This window comes from Pyrgilauda ruficollis, unplaced genomic scaffold (genome assembly GCF_017590135.1).
Source record: "Pyrgilauda ruficollis isolate IOZ18807 unplaced genomic scaffold, ASM1759013v1 scaffold57, whole genome shotgun sequence".
In the NCBI taxonomy this organism is placed as follows: Eukaryota; Metazoa; Chordata; class Aves; order Passeriformes; family Passeridae; genus Pyrgilauda; species Pyrgilauda ruficollis.
In genome coordinates this window covers 7,617,892-7,635,910 of record NW_024527377.1, presented here as the reverse complement: position 1 = coordinate 7,635,910, position 18,019 = coordinate 7,617,892, and the positions used below count along the sequence as shown (strand labels likewise).

The 18,019-nt window shown below is 46.3% G+C and overlaps 1 protein-coding gene across 6 annotated transcripts in view; it reads right to left on the bottom strand.

The window, feature by feature from the left end:
* The window catches only part of NSD1 (nuclear receptor binding SET domain protein 1), a 60,553-nt gene that overhangs the window by 10,429 nt on the left and 32,105 nt on the right, over nt 1–18,019 (bottom strand). For all 6 annotated transcript variants that reach the window (XM_041481884.1, XM_041481885.1, XM_041481887.1 and 3 more), the window contains 12 exons: nt 15,409–15,552; nt 14,861–14,984; nt 13,862–14,062; nt 12,282–12,461; nt 11,797–11,953; nt 11,295–11,500; nt 10,695–10,807; nt 7,970–8,239; nt 6,606–6,722; nt 5,313–5,454; nt 4,791–4,897; nt 1,246–1,450 (listed from right to left, as the gene is read on the bottom strand). In XM_041481884.1, the coding sequence (XP_041337818.1) occupies nt 1,246–1,450; nt 4,791–4,897; nt 5,313–5,454; nt 6,606–6,722; nt 7,970–8,239; nt 10,695–10,807; nt 11,295–11,500; nt 11,797–11,953; nt 12,282–12,461; nt 13,862–14,062; nt 14,861–14,984; nt 15,409–15,552 (1,966 nt within the window). The remainder of the gene's footprint in view (nt 1–1,245; nt 1,451–4,790; nt 4,898–5,312; nt 5,455–6,605; nt 6,723–7,969; nt 8,240–10,694; nt 10,808–11,294; nt 11,501–11,796; nt 11,954–12,281; nt 12,462–13,861; nt 14,063–14,860; nt 14,985–15,408; nt 15,553–18,019) is intronic.

Sequence of the window (18,019 nt, the reverse complement as noted above, 5' to 3'; positions counted from 1 at the left end):
TGATACTCCAAGGAGCAGGGTATGAAAATCATTGCCTATGTGTAAAAAGAGTAAAATTGCTACAACTGACTGAAAATTATTCTTAAAAACCAGTTATTAATGGTCTTATGGCAAACTGAGGAGGCATTTCAAATTACATCCTTCAGGAATGTATTTTAATCTGTACAATAATTTAAATTTCTGGAAGCAGAACAGCAAATACTCTTACAGATACAGGTAGATAACATCGAGCCTGTAAGGGACTGAAAAAATCCAGTTGGACAGGCTCAGAATTTAAACTGGACAAATGCTCTTGCACCAACAAGGTGTAATTAAATAAAGACAGGTGCAAAACAGGATTGCAAGAGGAAGAAATAAATATGAGAAAAGGATCAAGATGAAAACTCAAGAAGGATAAAGCAAACCATCAACATCACATCAATATAAGTTATTTTTTGCAAAAGAAGTAAAACATAATTTCCGAAGAACTTTTATGTAAAAACCAAAATATAATTATTCTTTTCTGTCAGAGTAAGCAAGGCCTCAGCTGCAATGCTGCTAAAATACTTGTTTCCAGTTTTAAAAAAAATGTGTAGGCAAGTGGGACATGGTCCAGAGTAGATCAAGAATAAAAACTTCAGGCTATGTTTGTACAAGCCGGAAAAGGACTGAGACAACAATCTTCCACTATATAAAAAAATGTATCAGAGAGCTGGCAATTCTTTGTGTTTTTAAGTCAGGCTGTTAGGAGAAACTTTGCAAATGGAAAGCAGGCTGGAGGCTGGCCTGTAGTTTTTGAGTATTTTTTTATTTCAATTTTTGTCCTCATGTCACACATACTAGAATATGCTTTGGTACTGCTCTCTTACTTATGAACTAATGGGTATGCAGACAACTAAGAGATTCTTTTCTAACTCCTATTTTCCAGCATCGCTTCTCCTCACCATTCAACTCACAATTGTCTTCAACTTTGGGTAAACAGCCAGTGTGATGACCAATACCTCAGCTATTGTTTGGATTATGCTCTGCAGCCCCAAGAATGGGGTCAATTCATAAGCATCACCTCTTAGGCAAGGACCAGCTCTCCTTTCAGAACTAGTTCACCTTTTTGCAGTCACAGTGGGGTGCAAACCAGGGCTGGGTTGGTTGGGCAACAAGATCTGTTCAAGTGAGAAGGATTTCTCTAAATGTTACGAAGCTGTGAATAGAACGCAAGGTCACGAGCAGCACCCAGAGCCAACACTGTGAGCCAAGCAGAGCACTGACCTGCAGGTCTCTTGGTCAGGTTGAGGCAGTCAGCGTGGTACACCTTGGGGCAGCCTGACTTCTTACAAGAGACCAGCTGCCCGCCGTCCCCGCAGCTGAAGCACTCGTCCTCCCGCTCCTTCATCACCTCCGCCTGCGACCTGCGCTTCATCTGTGGCCGCCTCTTCAGCTTCTTGGACTTCTCCTCGCTGAGACTGGGCTGGCTCTGGGGGTGAAAAGATGTTGGTTAACATCCACCTGCTCCCTTCCTGCTGCAAACCCTGCTGACACAAATCCCACTGCCAGCTATACCTGAGACCTGTGCAGCATCTCTAGTGCTGCTCGGTATTTGGCAAGCAAGTCACTACAGCAAAAAGCTCCCAGTTATTTTGAAAGAGCCTGGAAGTCATGCAGCAAAGCTTGACTGGATATGGGATTTATCTAACTGGCAACAGCAGAATGAGGAGCTGGGGCTGCCTGGTGTCACTGAGCTCGTGCCACCTCTCCCAGATCTTCAGGTCGAAGTAGTCAGGTGTCCTGGCACACATGACTCACACAGTCTATTCAGGGCCTTCCTGCACTTTTTCACATTCATCACTTCCCTCTCCAATTTCAGTATGAATTTATCTGTCATCAGTTTAGACCTATTTGTTCTTGTGTCAATGGTGTTCTTTTGCACCAGAATCACAAAATCTTTACGGCTGGAAAAGACCTCCAAGATCATCAAATTCAACATTTGAAGCTTTTCTGTCTCCCTGAAGAAACCTCTGGGACACACTCTCCTGCTTGCAAACTGAAACTTTCACAGTCTACACACTCAGTCTTCCCAGTGGCTTTTCTCTGCCCTTATTGAGTACATTTGTCCCAAACGAAAGTTACAGAATTACACATGCTACCTCAGATAACACCTCTCATACAAAGACAAAAACACTTAGCCAAAAGAACAGGAAATTCCCCCAAAGCACTGCCCCCATTTGCCTTTTCCACAGCTGTGTCCCACCACAGCTCAGCAGCTGAGCTGCACAGTGCCTCCTTCTCCACCACGACCTTCTCATGGTGGATTTGTTTCTGCTGTTCACTCTCCAGGTGTGTACTGTGGAATATCCAATCTCCATTCCCTCACACCCAGTTATTCCTTTGCAACTGCCCCATCCTCTCACTCTCCCACTCCAATGAGAATTGAACTCTGCATGATCACTATAGTTAAATTATCTGTGTAGTGAAGTAACTACAACTGGACCCAGAACAGGCAACTAAATGGTTCAAGTGCTCTTTTCTCTGGCCTAAGGCTTCCTCCAACCCTGCTCTTCCAACTCCCCTTCCAAGCCAGGCTGAGCCTCCCATTGTGTGGAACACTCAACTCCACAAAGATGATGCTTCTGGCCCCAAGTCCTGACCTTACCAAAGCACCATCACTTTAGTTTATCTAAAGAGACACGAGCTAAATTCTGTGCCATTTTCTACATCTCTTTGTGTTCAAATATGTGTTCTCCATGCAGGACATCTCTGTGTGCTGAGACAATGCCTATGAAGCAATTTTTACAACCTTTATTCTGCAAAAATATCGTGCATAATATTTTCATCACCAAAACATTTAAAAACCTTGGTCTCCAGACTTATAATTTCAGAACTCTTACAGTTTGCTATCCAGCTTTCCTGTCACCAAGGAGTTACATCTCTTGATTGTTTCCTTCCCATTCACATGTGGATGTTTCTGCTTTCATACCATCATTCCCCCTGACAATGGGGACAAACCAGGTCTTTCTTATCACTGAAAATGCAGGCACTGAAATGCCCCCACCTAAACTATGCCCCCGATTTTCAGCGCCTAGTTCCTGGCCATCTAATTACAAAGAGAACAAGAAAATCCCTTCATAGCTAATTTGAAAGTCTAAGAGAGGTCTAACAGCTGGACTAAGCGATTCCCACTTGCTCCCTGCAGTACCATAGACTCCCAAACATTCCTCCACACTCCCGGTTAGAAGGCACTTTTAAGAGTGAACTTGAGTATAATCAGTTTTGTCTTGCTGTATCTTCAGGAAGCTTAAAAATGCATCTATTGTGAGAAGAATCTTTTAAAAAACCACCCCAAGGTATTGTTTTCTCTGTACTGTTCTTAGCCCATCTCATCAAGATGGAATGAGCAGCCTCAGATATCACAATGGAACATGAATGCCAACTAAAGGGCATCTTTCTCTCATTTCCATCGTGCACCTGCAATTTCAAGGCAAAAATGACAGTCAAGCCATGTATAACACAGGGGCAGCACAAAATCAATTGAACTTTAAATTGCAACCCAAAAAGGAGCTAAATACATCAGATGTGCCACTCCCTTCATCTGCCAGCTTCTGAAGACATCCATTTTTTATTTTTGTAAGTTAATTTTTCTGAAGAACTAATCTCTGGAGAATTCATAAAACCTTCCCTACATATTGATGGGGCTCAACAACTGTGCTGCTGGAGGTTTTTAACCCTTAACTGTGGGCACGGCAGGATCCACATGCCAGAGCAGAGGGATTACAGACTGATTTGGTGAAGCACTTGTAACAAACCAACAGCTGAGACATAGATTTAACGGGTGACAGCTGGGAACTCGGCCAACTGCTCCTGTTATTTCCTTTTCCCAGTGAGAACCAGCTCACACAAGGAGGTAATTGAAATCAATTCCTGTTACTGCAACATTACAGTTACAAATCGAAGCCCTCAAAAAGTCAGTGAGTTCTAAAAGCTGGTGTTTTTTCAACTAGATATGGCAGATTTCTTATGTCTGTCTGATGTGTAAAAATCGGTCCTTTCATTAAAACCAGAATAAAACCAAGAACTTTACTGGAGAATAGATGGTGAAGTAGCAGCCTTTGGCTCTAAAGCAACTTCAGTGTGAAGGAATGTGAGTCTGCTGCCCTTCCATGCATGCTCACAATTTACTTTGGGAGCTTTCACTTTGGGAAATGGGCTGAGTTGTGTTTTCTTGGTTATCTAATGAAGTCTTTCCCATGCCTGTTCTTTGCTCCTCTAGTGCTATGGAAAATGTCATGATAAGAAGTAGAAAATTTAAAAAAAAAATTTAAAAAACCCACTCTCTTTCTTTTATTCTTTCAGTGTAAAATAAAGCTTCCTGTCGTTATTTATAGCAACTCTGATAACTGAAGACTAAGACTTGCTCTCAGAATGAAAACTCGAATATTTAACTCATTTCAAGCACTGTTCCCATGGCCACACTTAAACGATCTCTTAAACCAGAAACCTCTGCAACCAACGATTGATACACATCTATGCAAAGAGGGATAAGAAGTAGAAAATTTAAAAAAAAATTTAAAAACCCACTCTCTTTCTTTTATTCTTTCAGTGTAAAATAAAGCTTCCTGTCGTTATTTATAGCAACTCTGATAACTGAAGACTAAGACTTGCTCTCAGAATGAAAACTCGAATATTTAACTCATTTCAAGCACTGTTCCCATGGCCACACTTAAATGATCTCTTAAACCAGAAACCTGCAACCAACGATAGATACACATCTATGCAAAGAGACAATCTGGAAGAACAAAAGCTTAAAGGATGCATCATACCTTTGGCCTTACTCCTAGGAAGCCACTGCAGTTTGGGGCACCACATTTACAAACGGTCTTTCCATTTCCCAAACACTCCAGATTGTAGTTGAAAGTCAGCTCAGTCCCTGGCACAAAAGCAGATCAAAACCAAGCAAGTTGTTAATGAATTACACAGCAGAATGTTTTACTGCTAAAGTAAAAGCACTTTTTAAATACAATGTCACAAATGACTGCCACTACTACACAAGGACACCAAACTATTAATCTCTCCAAAGATCTGTGTAGATTGAAAATTCAGTGCAACCCCTCACCCCTACCACATTTTACAGCTAAAAAGGGCATTGAATCTGTAGCAGGGCCCTGTGTCAACCTCCACTGATACCATGGCTACATGTGTTTCATTATGTTAGTGCTGCTGTTAAGCCTCATGAATACCCCAATGAAAATAAAAATTAAATCTCCTTCCAGAGAGCTACAAACCCTCCCTTTTCCTTACAGAACCCCCAAGGCCACTGCAGGCATTGACAGTGTGTTCCTTACCAGCTTTGATATTTACAAGAGCGAAGAGCCCGACCCGAGTGTCACCATTCACACACCACTTCTGAGTCTCACAGTTGGGCTGGCAGCAATGGTTCATGAACCGAGCATAGTTGCCCTTTGGCCCAGCGTCAATGATTCGATCCTGGATTGCAAAAAAAGCCCAGAACACCACATTTCAATCAGCTGTCATCAACTGCAATCAACCAGCTCTGATGCCTCTGGCCAGTGCTGGCAGATCACACGGCAGCCTCCCGCACATCATCCTCCTCCTCAAAGACACAGGGCTCCCAAACAGCCAGGACAGCGCCACTGTTGCTTTCTGGGAAACAAAGTCTCCCTGTGGCATCAGTACTGGATAAACACCACCCCCACACATTTCCAAGGCAGTGCTTGTGGTTCCAGGCCCCAACTTCTGCTTGAAAGCAAAACAGCAGTTCCTATTTCTTACATGTTAGGGTATAGAAGGAAAACAGGAAGAGTGTGTTAGCTGAGGTACACTGGTGCACAGCTTGTTATGGGGCTGGAGATGAGAGGGAAGCTGCAACTGAGATTTACTTTTGTAGTAATGAGGGAGATATTAACACTTGGGTCTGCCCCATCAGCCATACAAGGAGAACAAGATATGGTCAGTGTGAACGTACAGCAGGATGAGGGGAAAGACAAAGCAGTCACTGTTATCCTGTCCCACACTGTAGAGCTTCCTCCCCATGTTTGCTTTCATGGTTTCCTTCTCATCTTTCCATGGCTGAGTGACAAGGTAGGGAAAGCAGCTGACAAAATCACTTAAACCTCTGAAAACCAGGAGGTTCATAGCAACAACCTCGTCTGCAGGACCCACTGGGGAGCCTGTGGGTGTAACTAAATCCATCAATCTACTCAGAACAGCAAGACCTGAGATGTGAACTCAGATGAAGGTCTTCCTGTGCCTATAACTTACATGCCTCTTCTGGCACACACCAACCCCGTTCTGGGCTCTCCAAAGTTCAGCTCCTGGGAAGGATCCCAAGGCTCTCAAATTCAGCCTCTTATGCTGAAGTAGGATCTACAGCCCTCAGACAACTGTCCTCAGCTCTAATGAATAAACTCAGGCAATGCCTGTTCAGACTTTCCTCCTAACCCTGAAATCCAGCCTGAAGCTCCTCTATTACACATTAATTCATTAGGCATTTCAGAGGAAATGCAGGCCAGCTCATTAGCAATGTTTAGCATCTTTTTGCTAGATGGAGTATCATGCCTTCCTTTCCATCTTTTTACTTCTGTTCAGGATGCTGGCAGGAGATTCCTTGCACATACCTTATCCAGTGTCAACATGTAGAAATTGGTAATGTCGTGCTCCTGAGCATAGCGGATTCGGGCCCGGCACTCCTCTTCGTCAATGAGCTCCCCAACATACTCATTAACAAATTCACCCTGCCAGACACAAAACAACAAGCTCATAAGACAAGACAAATTATCTGCAGGATGGAGGGATGTCCACCTTTGTGCTAGAACTTAGCTCCTGTTTCCTTCCTAAAAATCTCTCCCTGTGCCCTGCAGCCAGTTTGGCCTGTAACCTTCACCAAGAGCCCTGAACCATACATCCGTTTCACATGCTCAAATAACTCAAAATAAATTAAATAAAGAACTGTGACCACCAGGTTATTCTTTGTGCCAAAGAAAGAATTAGCATCCAGGGACAGCACAGAAGTTAACCACAAGAACAGCACTTTGCTGCAAAGCTCAAAGCACAGCCCTAATTGCATTCCAGCTGAAAACAATATCCCTTTGGGGACCAACACACGGAGCAGCAGGATGCACCTGGAGCACCTGCTCCTGCAGTGAGTGCAGAAGCTCTCTTGTGGTCAAGTACTCCAGCCATTAAAGAGAACCCCAGCTCTGCTCCAGTGGGGCTAACAGGTCCCCCCACTAAATAACTGAGTATTTTCTGTTTCCAGACTGTCTGCTGAAAGTGAAACAAGTACACGGAATGGCAGAGATATCCTTTAACTAATGGCACAGCAGCCAGCAAAGTTTTCAACAGGACAGACTCACATTTTGCCTCTTCTATCAGGGCCTCCCTCTTATCATGTCATCACTAGTGCCTTTTCAGACATTCTTCTCTTACTATGCTAATAGTCCTCTGTTTCACTTTATCCTTTATTAGCTTTGGGGTTCTTTTGGATTTAACATTCCTCCTCCTTCATTCAGCACAGATGTGTGTCCAAAGAATTGCTCTTCTTTGCATTTAAAAAACACATACAAGTGTTTTAGGTGGAGATAATCAGTTTCAGCAGTAATAACAGCCATGTCCAAGACACTGCCCTTTTTTAAGTTCCAAGCCCTGGTTTCTGTTTCTGACACAAGATTCTCACGCTGGATAAGCCTGGCTAGTCAACAGTGGGGGGGAGGAATAATCATTGTTCCCCATCTGGAAATCCTGAGCACCATCCCATTGTTCTTACAAGCAGACTGACCAAGCAATCACCTTTCTTACCCTGTGGGACATCAACATGCAAATAATTTTCTCCATCAGCTGAGCCAAAACAGGAAAGACTAAATCAAATTTTCTTTCTAAATGACATTCTACATCAAGAAGTCTTTTTCAAACTCAGTTTTCAAACCAAGAGCGATCAAGAGACAAGCGACAAGACGAAACGACACAGAAAGAGCGCAGGTACCTTCCTGATGTCTGTCTTGGCCTGCAAGCCCCAGCCTCGTGCCAGCGTGCGGAAGATCTGTACCTCGGGGTACTGGCGCTTGGAGAAGCACTGGTTCTGGCAGCGCTCGCCAGCAGGACACACCAGGGGGTGGCACTCGTAGAGCAGCATGCGGTTGATGCACTCCGAGTCCAGGCCGCAGGGGTTCTCGTCCGTGGGTTTGCAGTTGCAGCGCGGAATCTCGGACAGGTCTGCGGTGAAGATCTGCACCTTCCCCACCGGCCGGTTCACCTTCAATGCACACGAGGGACATGAGCTCTTGGGAGCTACAGGTTACCCCGACAGGCACTTCTGTACTCCACCCTTGCCTATGAGCTGACGGGCTGTGGTGACTTAGTGACAGCAAAGGGCACAAGGACACAAGTACAGGCACAGCTGTACTTCTGGGAATGCTATTTCGAGAGGCAGAAGGTTAGAGGAAAGGGCTCAGGAGGATGCAGGTTCCCCATTAGCATCACCTGGTGCAGTGAATATTCTGCGACCCTTGCACGGTGAGAGGCTGCCAAGTGTCCCCCTCCCATTATCCAGCTCAAGTGGCCAGCCCAGTGCTCTTGCTGGGCACACAGCATCCCTGTGATCAGCACCAAACCACTTTCTGCATCAAAATGCACCTTTTCCAGTCTGAGTGTCAGGTGCTTTTCCTCAGCTTTCCCTTACTGCCCTGATTTTTGAATGTTACCTTCAAGCTGGTTTGTGCCCTCAGCGGTCACACCTGTGACACAAGGCCTACCATGCAGTTACCTCCCTACCCAACTGTCCTGCAGATGTAAATGGAAGTCAAACCAGACAAGGCTGGGGTTGGAAGACACAAAGAGGAGCTCAGAGTTAAGGCAAGGAGCTCTCTAAAAACCGCTCCAGAAGGAAGCAGAGTGCAGCACCAGGTGGAAGAAGCGACTGGCGTGTCTGTGGCATGAGCTGGGTCCTTGGGGTTTGGTTAAAGGCAGCAAACGCTGAAAAGCAGGCAACAGAAAGTCAGGACTTCGGAGAGAGACACTGAAGAAAAGTTCCTTGTTGCTCTTTCCCTGGGTGAACGCCTGTCTCACTTTCCTCTCCCAGAACATGAAAGGAAGGGATTTCAGCAAACCTATTCCAGCCCCCATATAAATTACCTAGTCCCACCCACAGACTTTCCACATCGACAGCCTGTCTGAGGCTGGCCCAGTCCTGATTCCCCTTTGTTTAAACACAAACCCTGCAGAAACCCCCCATTAAATCACTTCAACACAGTCTCCCCCCCATCTTTCTCCTAGAACTGTGCCCCACCTCCAACCTTCCTTGTCACTCAGGTTCTCCTCTGCTGCTTCCCATCTCTTACCCAGACTCATTACGAGTGGTAAGACTCACAGGACTGGGTCAATCCACTACTGGTACTGCTCTAGTACTGCCACTGCACACCACATATGCCCAGCACACCTGCCCTATTCTCTGAGGCACTGCTGAAAAAAAAACCAAAGCAGGGCAATGTTTGGACTCATCACAAGCCTGACGTGATGAAGGATCCCAAGTATATTTTGCAGCAGCCTCTCATGTGCGTGTTCCTTGGGATGCACTTGAGGTGCTGACCTCCTTAGAAGGAGTGGACACAAACAGCTTCATCCATTCCATCCTGAAGCCTTCTCCAGTTCACCATCTGCTCCTGCAAACTGCTTTGCTTTCAGAGAGACCAACAGCTTGCACCCAGACCTCAGAAGAGCTGCCATGACTAATGACCACAACCGTCATTATTTATATAAAAGGGTATTTCAAAGGCTCTAAACTGCTTCCAAAGTTCCTTCATGTTGTGGCCAGAGAGGCCTAAAAATAGCTATAATGAGAAACTACTTCCTCTACTGAAGCTGCCAGGCCCATACTTCTGCCACAGCATTCAGTTGTGCTCTGTACACCACACAGTAACTCATGCAGGATATACCTGCCTGCCTAAAAATCCTAGCTAGATACAAAAAGTGCCAGAAACCATTTAAGCTTTCATATTTTGCCACATAAAAGAAGGGAAGACAGAAGCAGTAAAAGAAGCAGGAAAAAAGAACACAGTCCCTGAGTCAATGGGTTTCTGGTCAGTTGGGATCCACTTCTCAGACACAGGCACATGCTTGGCCCCAGCTCTCAAGTCACCTCTATCCTGTAGCTATTGCTGCTCCAATTCTAACTCAATAATAACAATAATATTTAACAGCCCTTAATGTGAATAGCTCCCCAAAACTGAGAAAAAGGGCTGATATACACATGGTTCAGTATTTCTGTTCAGTCACCAACTGATACAGAAAGAGAAATAAAACAATAGCAGATGATAGAAGATACTGTGGGTTAGCACACCCTCCACACAGCCTTGCTGCACTGCACCCTGACCACCTCCTGTCCTGGTTTGTCCACCTTGCCATCAGCAGCACGGAGCATTTGACCACACTGAGCATTACCAACCCTCTCCCCTGAGTTCTCAAGGTACAGAGACACTTCCTTTGGATCACACAACTGACATGGTCAGCACAGACATGATCAGATCTGTTCCAGCAGACCAGAGCACCTCTGTCAGTGCAGCCCAGCTTGCTGAGGATGGAAAGAGGATCAAAGGAACCTTCAAGAACAGCCAGACACCCAAACATCAGAAATGTTTCTGTATACCTGTAAATCACCTGCACCGACAGCTCAAGACTTCTCTTCCACACCTGCCCCCACCACCTCCCCTCACCTTGATGTGTTTGTAGGGAGGAGGTTTCTTGTCATTCTTTTTGTCTTCCTGAAGTTGTCTCAGTTCTTTCTGTGCTTTCAATTCTTCAAATCTCACAGCAGCTTCCTGAAGAGCTAAGTGAGAGAACAGGCTCTGTTATGAGGAACTCCCTCTGCTCACGCAGAGCTGGGCAGCCACTGTCCACCCAGTGCTCACATGGTTCAACAGAGGAGCGTGAAGAAAAGGCCAATGCAGCAGGGAAGTGCAGAAATTACAGTCAAGGGCCTGCTCACGGGTGATGAAGCATCCCATCTGTTGGCCATCTTTGCCTGCCCTCTTGGGCAGAGATGCCAGACAGCTACACCCACAACTCTCAAGTGCACGTTTATATCAAGATAATGACTGTATTACACACAGGGAAGCTGACACAGCAGCAGCTCACTTGAATTTTGAGACATTATGTCAGAACTGGACAAGCATTTGAGACCTGCATACCCTTCTCCCTCTCTGGGAGTCAAACAAACACTCTGAGCATGCTGGATGATACATAAGCAGCAGCTCATTCTACACATTTAATTTCACTTCAGTTATAAGAAGACAAGTTGGATGAAGACAAGTTACCTTTCTTGTATATGCCATCCACGCCCTTCCCCATCTTGTCTTTGCTGCTGACATCACCTTCCATGTAAGGGAACACACGAGCCTGGTGGGTCCACAGGTAGTCCTTGGAGCCAAAGAACAGCACAGGGAACTCACCGATGTCATGCTTCATTTTCTGGATGTTGACAGGAATTGTCCTAGGATGGCAAATCTCAGCTGGCCACCACCTGCAACACAGGAAAGGGCAGATGAAACCTCTGGCTTTCCCCACTTCCAGCCACCTCAAAAGTATGCTACTGCATGGAGACATGGGAAAAAGTGTGTGAGGGCTTACCAGCAAGGCTGGTGGGGAGAAAAGAGGCTACTGGAGAAGGAAAGCTCACATTTTACCAGCAATGTGCATGCAAAAAATGCAGAGGCCTGATGCAATGAACCCTGCAGAGAGGAGCAGCTCCTCACCTCCATCACCATGAGCACTGCATGAAGAAGGGATGGGAGACAAGTCTGTTCTATCTTCACCTACCTGTAGCGCCCAACTTTCACCCAGACTACTTCTTTGTAGTGTGGCTTTTTGCCTGCCTTGCAATCATTACAATACCAGCTTCCCTCTGGCATCTCAATGTTTAGACACTCACGGTGAAACGCAGCCGGGCACGACTCGCAGCATAAAAGGCTGCCCCCTGCAAAGAGAAAGAGGAGAAATTTATCAGTCACTGTGCAGAATCCCTGCACTCCCCATTTCCAGACAGACCTGGAAAAAAGGGAATGATGGTCTCCTGCAAGCCCTTTTCAAAAGCTGAGCCCTATTCAAGGTGAAAAAAGAACTCTTCTGAGAATCCAGAAAAGGTCCTAGCCTGAAGCTGGACTTAAATGTGGAAAGACAGAGAGGCAGTCTGCTCTCTGCAGCTGCCATTGGGACATTCTGGATGGGAAAAGCTTCTGCCCTCTGTAACGAATTCTGGGCAGAGCATTCCCTGGTGCCAGGGGACCCAGCGCTGAGCACCTCACCTTCCGAGCAGACAAAGCACCAGCTGACGTTGACGTGCTCGTGGTTGCGGCAGCCCCGGCGCGCCGTGAAGTGGTTGGGGCAGATGATGCTGTTGGAGGCCAGGACCACGGAGCCGGCGGCCAGGCAGAAGTCGTTGGAGTGATACGCGACCGGACACCGCACGCAGCGCATCAGGCGACCTGGCACCGACAGCCACAGCAGTCAGCCTCTGAAGGATCACCACTCCTTCCTACTAAAACTAGACTCTACTCATACCTAAGCTCAAAATGAGCTTTGGAGAAGGAAGCTGATCTTTAATTTTTATAGACCACCCATGATATACTCACTGGATTTCTATTAAGTTATTTAATGTAACTAAATATATATAAAATTATAAAATCTGTAATACCTACAACCTAAAATAAAATTGCATTATTTAGAAGTGAAAAATCTCCTGCATGCTGTGCAGAAACAGTTCAAGAGTTCACAGACTGGGACTGCTTCCTATCATACACAAATAATTACTAAATCAGCTCCGACAGTAATTACAGATGGGGTGTTCCAAGTGCTTAGCTGCACATAATGAAATCAATCCATGTAGTTTCTGAAAACATAAGCACTTGCCTCTTGTTTATCAGATTTTACCCTGAAATTCCAGAACTTCCAGGCAATTCAGACTTCCCTACAGGCCTAGTTTATGTGAGGTTTTTGAGAGCCCATTTTCAGTTCCTCACAGCAGACTATAAACAGGAAGACTAGGTGGGAGAAAAGGGCTAAATGTGACCATTGAGAAGCAGCAGCCAGTCACCAAATGTTCAGTGGGGAAGTGGCTGGCTGGGCTGCGGGCTTTTGGCCCTGGTGCTGTTTTCTACACCAAATATTGATAAACGGGGGCAAAAAAAGCCTACTTTGACACAGACTCTGAGGATAAAAATAGAGCCGGTCTTATTGTCACCCATCTTAAAATACCAAGGATTAAAGAAAGGCAGCCTTAGAAGCAAACATACACAGCAATCACAAAAGTTTTAAGTTTGATCATGTGAAGTAAAGGTCAAGGTATTGCTGCAAACAGCTCAAACAAATGTTTGCCTAGGAAGCTTAGCCCAGGGGTGTCTCCACTACAAGATGAGAGTTTACATAGAAAAAAATGGATTAGTAGAACAATATCATAGTTTGCCCTGTGCTGCTCTTGATGCCGCTGTGTTGACAGCCCGTGCTGCTAAGCAAGGCACCATCTGCAGCACTGGCACAGTGAGGAGCAGGTGGGAGAAACCCAAGCGTGTCTGTACAGCTCCAGAGATTTACTCAAAAACCCACTGAGGCCTGAGGCAAGGCTGGGCGTGCAGGAATCCGAGCCTCGGGACAGCCTGAGAACATTCCAGCTGCCATGGCCGACCATGGGGAGTGCTGCCGAGCCTCACGCTCTGACACCACCCCTTCCACTCCCCTGGGAGCAGAGCAGGACTCCTCAGCAAACACAGCCAGTGCTGTGGCAAGGACACAAAGGCAACAGAGCAAAGAACTGGTGAACCAGCTGGACACGAAACAAAGAGAAACCAGGTGACTGCACCCCCCAGACCACCCTGGAGGACTCAGGTACCTTTAGAGGCAGAGATGTTTGCTGGGTTAGCAGCATGGCAGGTCATGCAGATGTGCAGGGAGCAGCGGAAGCCCTTGTTCTGCATGACTGTGGGTGGGTATTTCTGTATGCAGGCTTCGTGGTAATACTTCCCACAGAGGGGCAGCAAGCACCGCTTCACATCCTCCCCGCAGCTCTTGCACACAAAGCAGGTGTGGACCCCTGGAGAAAGAGCGACACACTGGTCACACAGGAGGGCTAAAGGAGGGCCTGGTGCTGTCACCAGGCTGCCTAATAGCACAGCACAACTTCCCAGCCTGCTGCACCCATCCCAGAGCACTGGTCTCTGCACCAGGCTGGTTTGGCCTGAAGCTGCAGTAGAATTCCACATCAAAATAAATATTATTATAGCTGGGACTTCAGGTCAGGGAGAAAAGAAAATTTTAAAAGTCAATAACCCCACTTTGAGATTCCTCCTTTCCAGCCAGAAAAAAACTTCTCCTCCCCGCCAGACCCCTCTCCATAGTCCCAGGTAAGAATCTGTCTCTTTCCCAGCAGATCATGGACATTCACTTCTTTGTACACCAAGTCTGAATCAACAGTAAGGCTGGCAAATATTTGAAGCCATTATTAACGGCTTCAAATCAATAAAGAGTAGGTTTAGATTAAACATTAGGAAAAAATGAGGGTGGTGAGGCCATAGCACAGGTTGCCCAGAGAAGCTGTGGATGCCTCATATCTGGAAGTGTTCAAGCCCAGGTTGGACAGGGCTTGGAGCAACCTGGTCTAGTAGAAGGTGCTGCTGCCTGTGGCAGGCGGGTGGAATTTGATGATCTTTAAGGTCCCTTCCAACCCAACCCACCCTGTGATTCTGTGATTCTAATCAGAAAGTCATTATCAGACACCAAACCAATAATCTGAGGACTGAGAGCTACTCAGCAGCCCCACAGCAGGCACGTCGCTCCAGCCAAGGAAGCACCAGGTAAGCCCACAGTCCTGCCCCCACAGAAGCTGCCCTACCTGTGGAACACTCATTGCAGATGAATTTGCCCTTCGGCATCTCGGAGAGCCCAAGGCACTGCAGGTGGAAAGCACCACAGCACTGCGCCTCACACAGCAACAACTCCCCCGGCTTCTCACAGATCTGTGGGAAAGAAACACAGTATCAGCTTGAGCAATTTTCTTCCCAGAAGCATCCCACACAGCAGCAACCCCCGTGCTGGCCAGAACTGCCAGCAGAGACCCCCCGGGGAAAAATGCTACATTTGCCTTGTGTCAGTTAATTCAGGTAGTTTGTGTATAACCACTGTTATTCACCATCCAACTCCCTGATATCCTACATTGGGTAAAATGTATCTTATGCTGGTCACATCTCCCTAACCTCTGAACTTTAAGAGGAAGAGATGCTAATACAGGAGAAATTCTTGATACATAGCGCAAAAGCTGGTTAATTCTATAATAAGCACTTGGAGGCTACCTGGGCTTACCTGGGGCACCAATGTGTCCCAGAACTTACACAGAATACTTTACAGTGGGATAGTTTCAAAGAGATTTCTTCAGAACACTACCTGACACACATTCTCCTTGAGAGCTGCTCCTCCTCCACGCTCCCCCTGCATCTTTTTGGACGAAGGCACTCCATGGTCATTCTCTGACCCCTCCTCATGACCCTCTTTGGGGCTTGCAGCAGTCCCATGAACTGATGTCTCCCCCTTTAAAGAGAAAACTAGAATTAGGATTGTCAGTAGCACCTATCCTGACTTGGAAACTACAAATTCAGTCACTGAGCACTTAATGGGTTTGGCAGGTGATCTGTGTGTTACCCACCCTGGAGAGAACATCCCCCATTACAGTTCCACCAAAAGATTTACAGGAAAGGAAAGGAAAGAGCTCTTAGTTTACCAGCTGATTAAAAATACACACTCAACACAATTATCTTCCTGTGCATAACCCCTCTCTGAGCAAGGAATCAGCCCTGAATGGAACCAAATCAGGTTGGCTAAGAAGTCAGAAGCACCCCAGTATCTACTTGCACTAGAAATACACATGAAAAACCTCAATCTTCATAGCACCTGTCACACACGAGAAGAACTACACTTTCCTCTTCACTTATCTCAGCTTGTCCTAACCCATGAAAAATAGAGACACAAAGGTACTCAAGGCCTGTGTTGGTATGAAGTCAGCCAACCCCAAAAGCAGCAGCACAGCAGGGCATTCACACCCCATCCTGATTGAGGTGTGGAGTCTCCCACTGTCCTGAACGAGTGTACAGCACTGCCTGTAACATCCACTGGGGAAAAACCATCCTGGGGAGAGGCTGGGTTTCAAATGATAAAGGCCCAAGCACACACTCACAGGCCAAGTCAAGGATCCTGCCACAAGGCTTCCTTCCCAGTGTCCATGGCACCTGCCAGGCACTGTTAGGAGCAAAGCACACCATAGCTGGGACTTCAGGTCAGGGAGAAAAGAAAATTTTAAAAGTCAATAACCCCACTTTGAGATTCCTCCTTTCCAGCCAGAAAAAAACTTCTCCTCCCCGCCAGACCCCTCTCCATAGTCCCAGGTAAGAATCTGTCTCTTTCCCAGCAGATCATGGACATTCACTTCTTTGTACACCAAGTCTGAATCAACAGTAAGGCTGGCAAATATTTGAAGCCATTATTAACGGCTTCAAATCAATAAAGAGTAGGTTTAGATTAAACATTAGGAAAAAATGAGGGTGGTGAGGCCAAACGAGTGTACAGCACTGCCTGCAACATCCATTGGGGAAAAACCATCCTGGGGAGAGGCTGGGTTTCAAATGATAAAGGCCCAAGCACACACTCACAGGCCAAGTCAAGGATCCTGCCACAAGGCTTCCTTCCCAGTGTCCATGGCACCTGCCAGGCACTGTTAGGAGCAAAGCACACCAAGTATCCTAGAGACATTTACACAAAATACAGCTGTCCTGCAGCTACACCCAGGAGCAGTGCCACAGATTTTGTCAGGACAGGCAACTAAGAGCCTGGAAATACCATCCTTCCAGCTTCAGCCCCCTTGGGAGGTCTAGGGAACATTCAGTGGCCTCAGCAGCCCCAGCTGCCACTTCAGAGTAGGTACAATTTAAGGACATTAATACTGCACTGAAATGATGCCTTTAGCTACGTGCTTTGAGCCAGAACATTTTAAGGACTCTGCCACTTTTAAATAAGCCAGCTCACTGCAGGTAGCTGAGTGATCTCAGTGCACAGCTGCCAGCTCCTCCCTGGGTCACCAAGCTGTAGCCATTGTATACCCAGGCACAAATAGTACACCTGAGAGACCTTGTGAGAATTCAAAGTGCTGGCAGAAGCAGCAGCCATCACTCCTACACCTCCAGACCTGCTTGGTGCAAGCCTGTCCAGCTAACAATCACAAGAGGGAGCTTTGCACCACTTTCTGTATGGGAAAGTCAGAGCTGTGGTGCTACTAAAGCTTATAAGCTGGATGGAATGCCTTTTGAACACATTCTGAATCTAGGCAAAAAAAGGACATAAAGCTGGAAGAACCTGGAGCTAGTATTCTGCTCAGATAATGATGCTTTCTTTGCCTGAACTGTTGGTGCTTCCCCTATTCCCTGAATGTAGCAGTATGACTTTATTTGGGGACACTTTAAAGCCATGTGCCTTCTGTGGAACAATGATGCACAGATGCACTGAGGGTATATTGAAGTACACATTACAAAAGTGAATGGTATAAACTGACTTTATTGAGAGAAAAAAAGAAGAAAAAAAAAAAGCCAAGTCCCAACCACAGGCTACTGCCAGTCCAACATACCTTACAGAGTACAGCCTTGCTCTAATACTGCTCCCAGAACTGCCCAGGGAAGGGATGCCAGAGCTAGACACGATGAGCAAGGCCCATCCTTTGTGAACATGGAAAAGGGCATTGCCACTCAAGGATCTGCCACTGTTTCCCCTCCTTCCTCTGCCCAGCACAACCACTGCAACACTACACACCTCCTGCAGAAAGAAAGGCTCATCCCAGGTCTTCTTCCAGAACCATCCCTGCTGCTGTGTCTGGCACAATCCCAAAGCCTGACCTGTTCTTTGGCACAGCCTGACCTCGGCTCACAACCTTGACAACCATTTTAACAGCATTTCCCATCCCATTCTGTCAATCTCTTACTGCCCTGATGTTGTAAATTTGCACTCCTGGCTC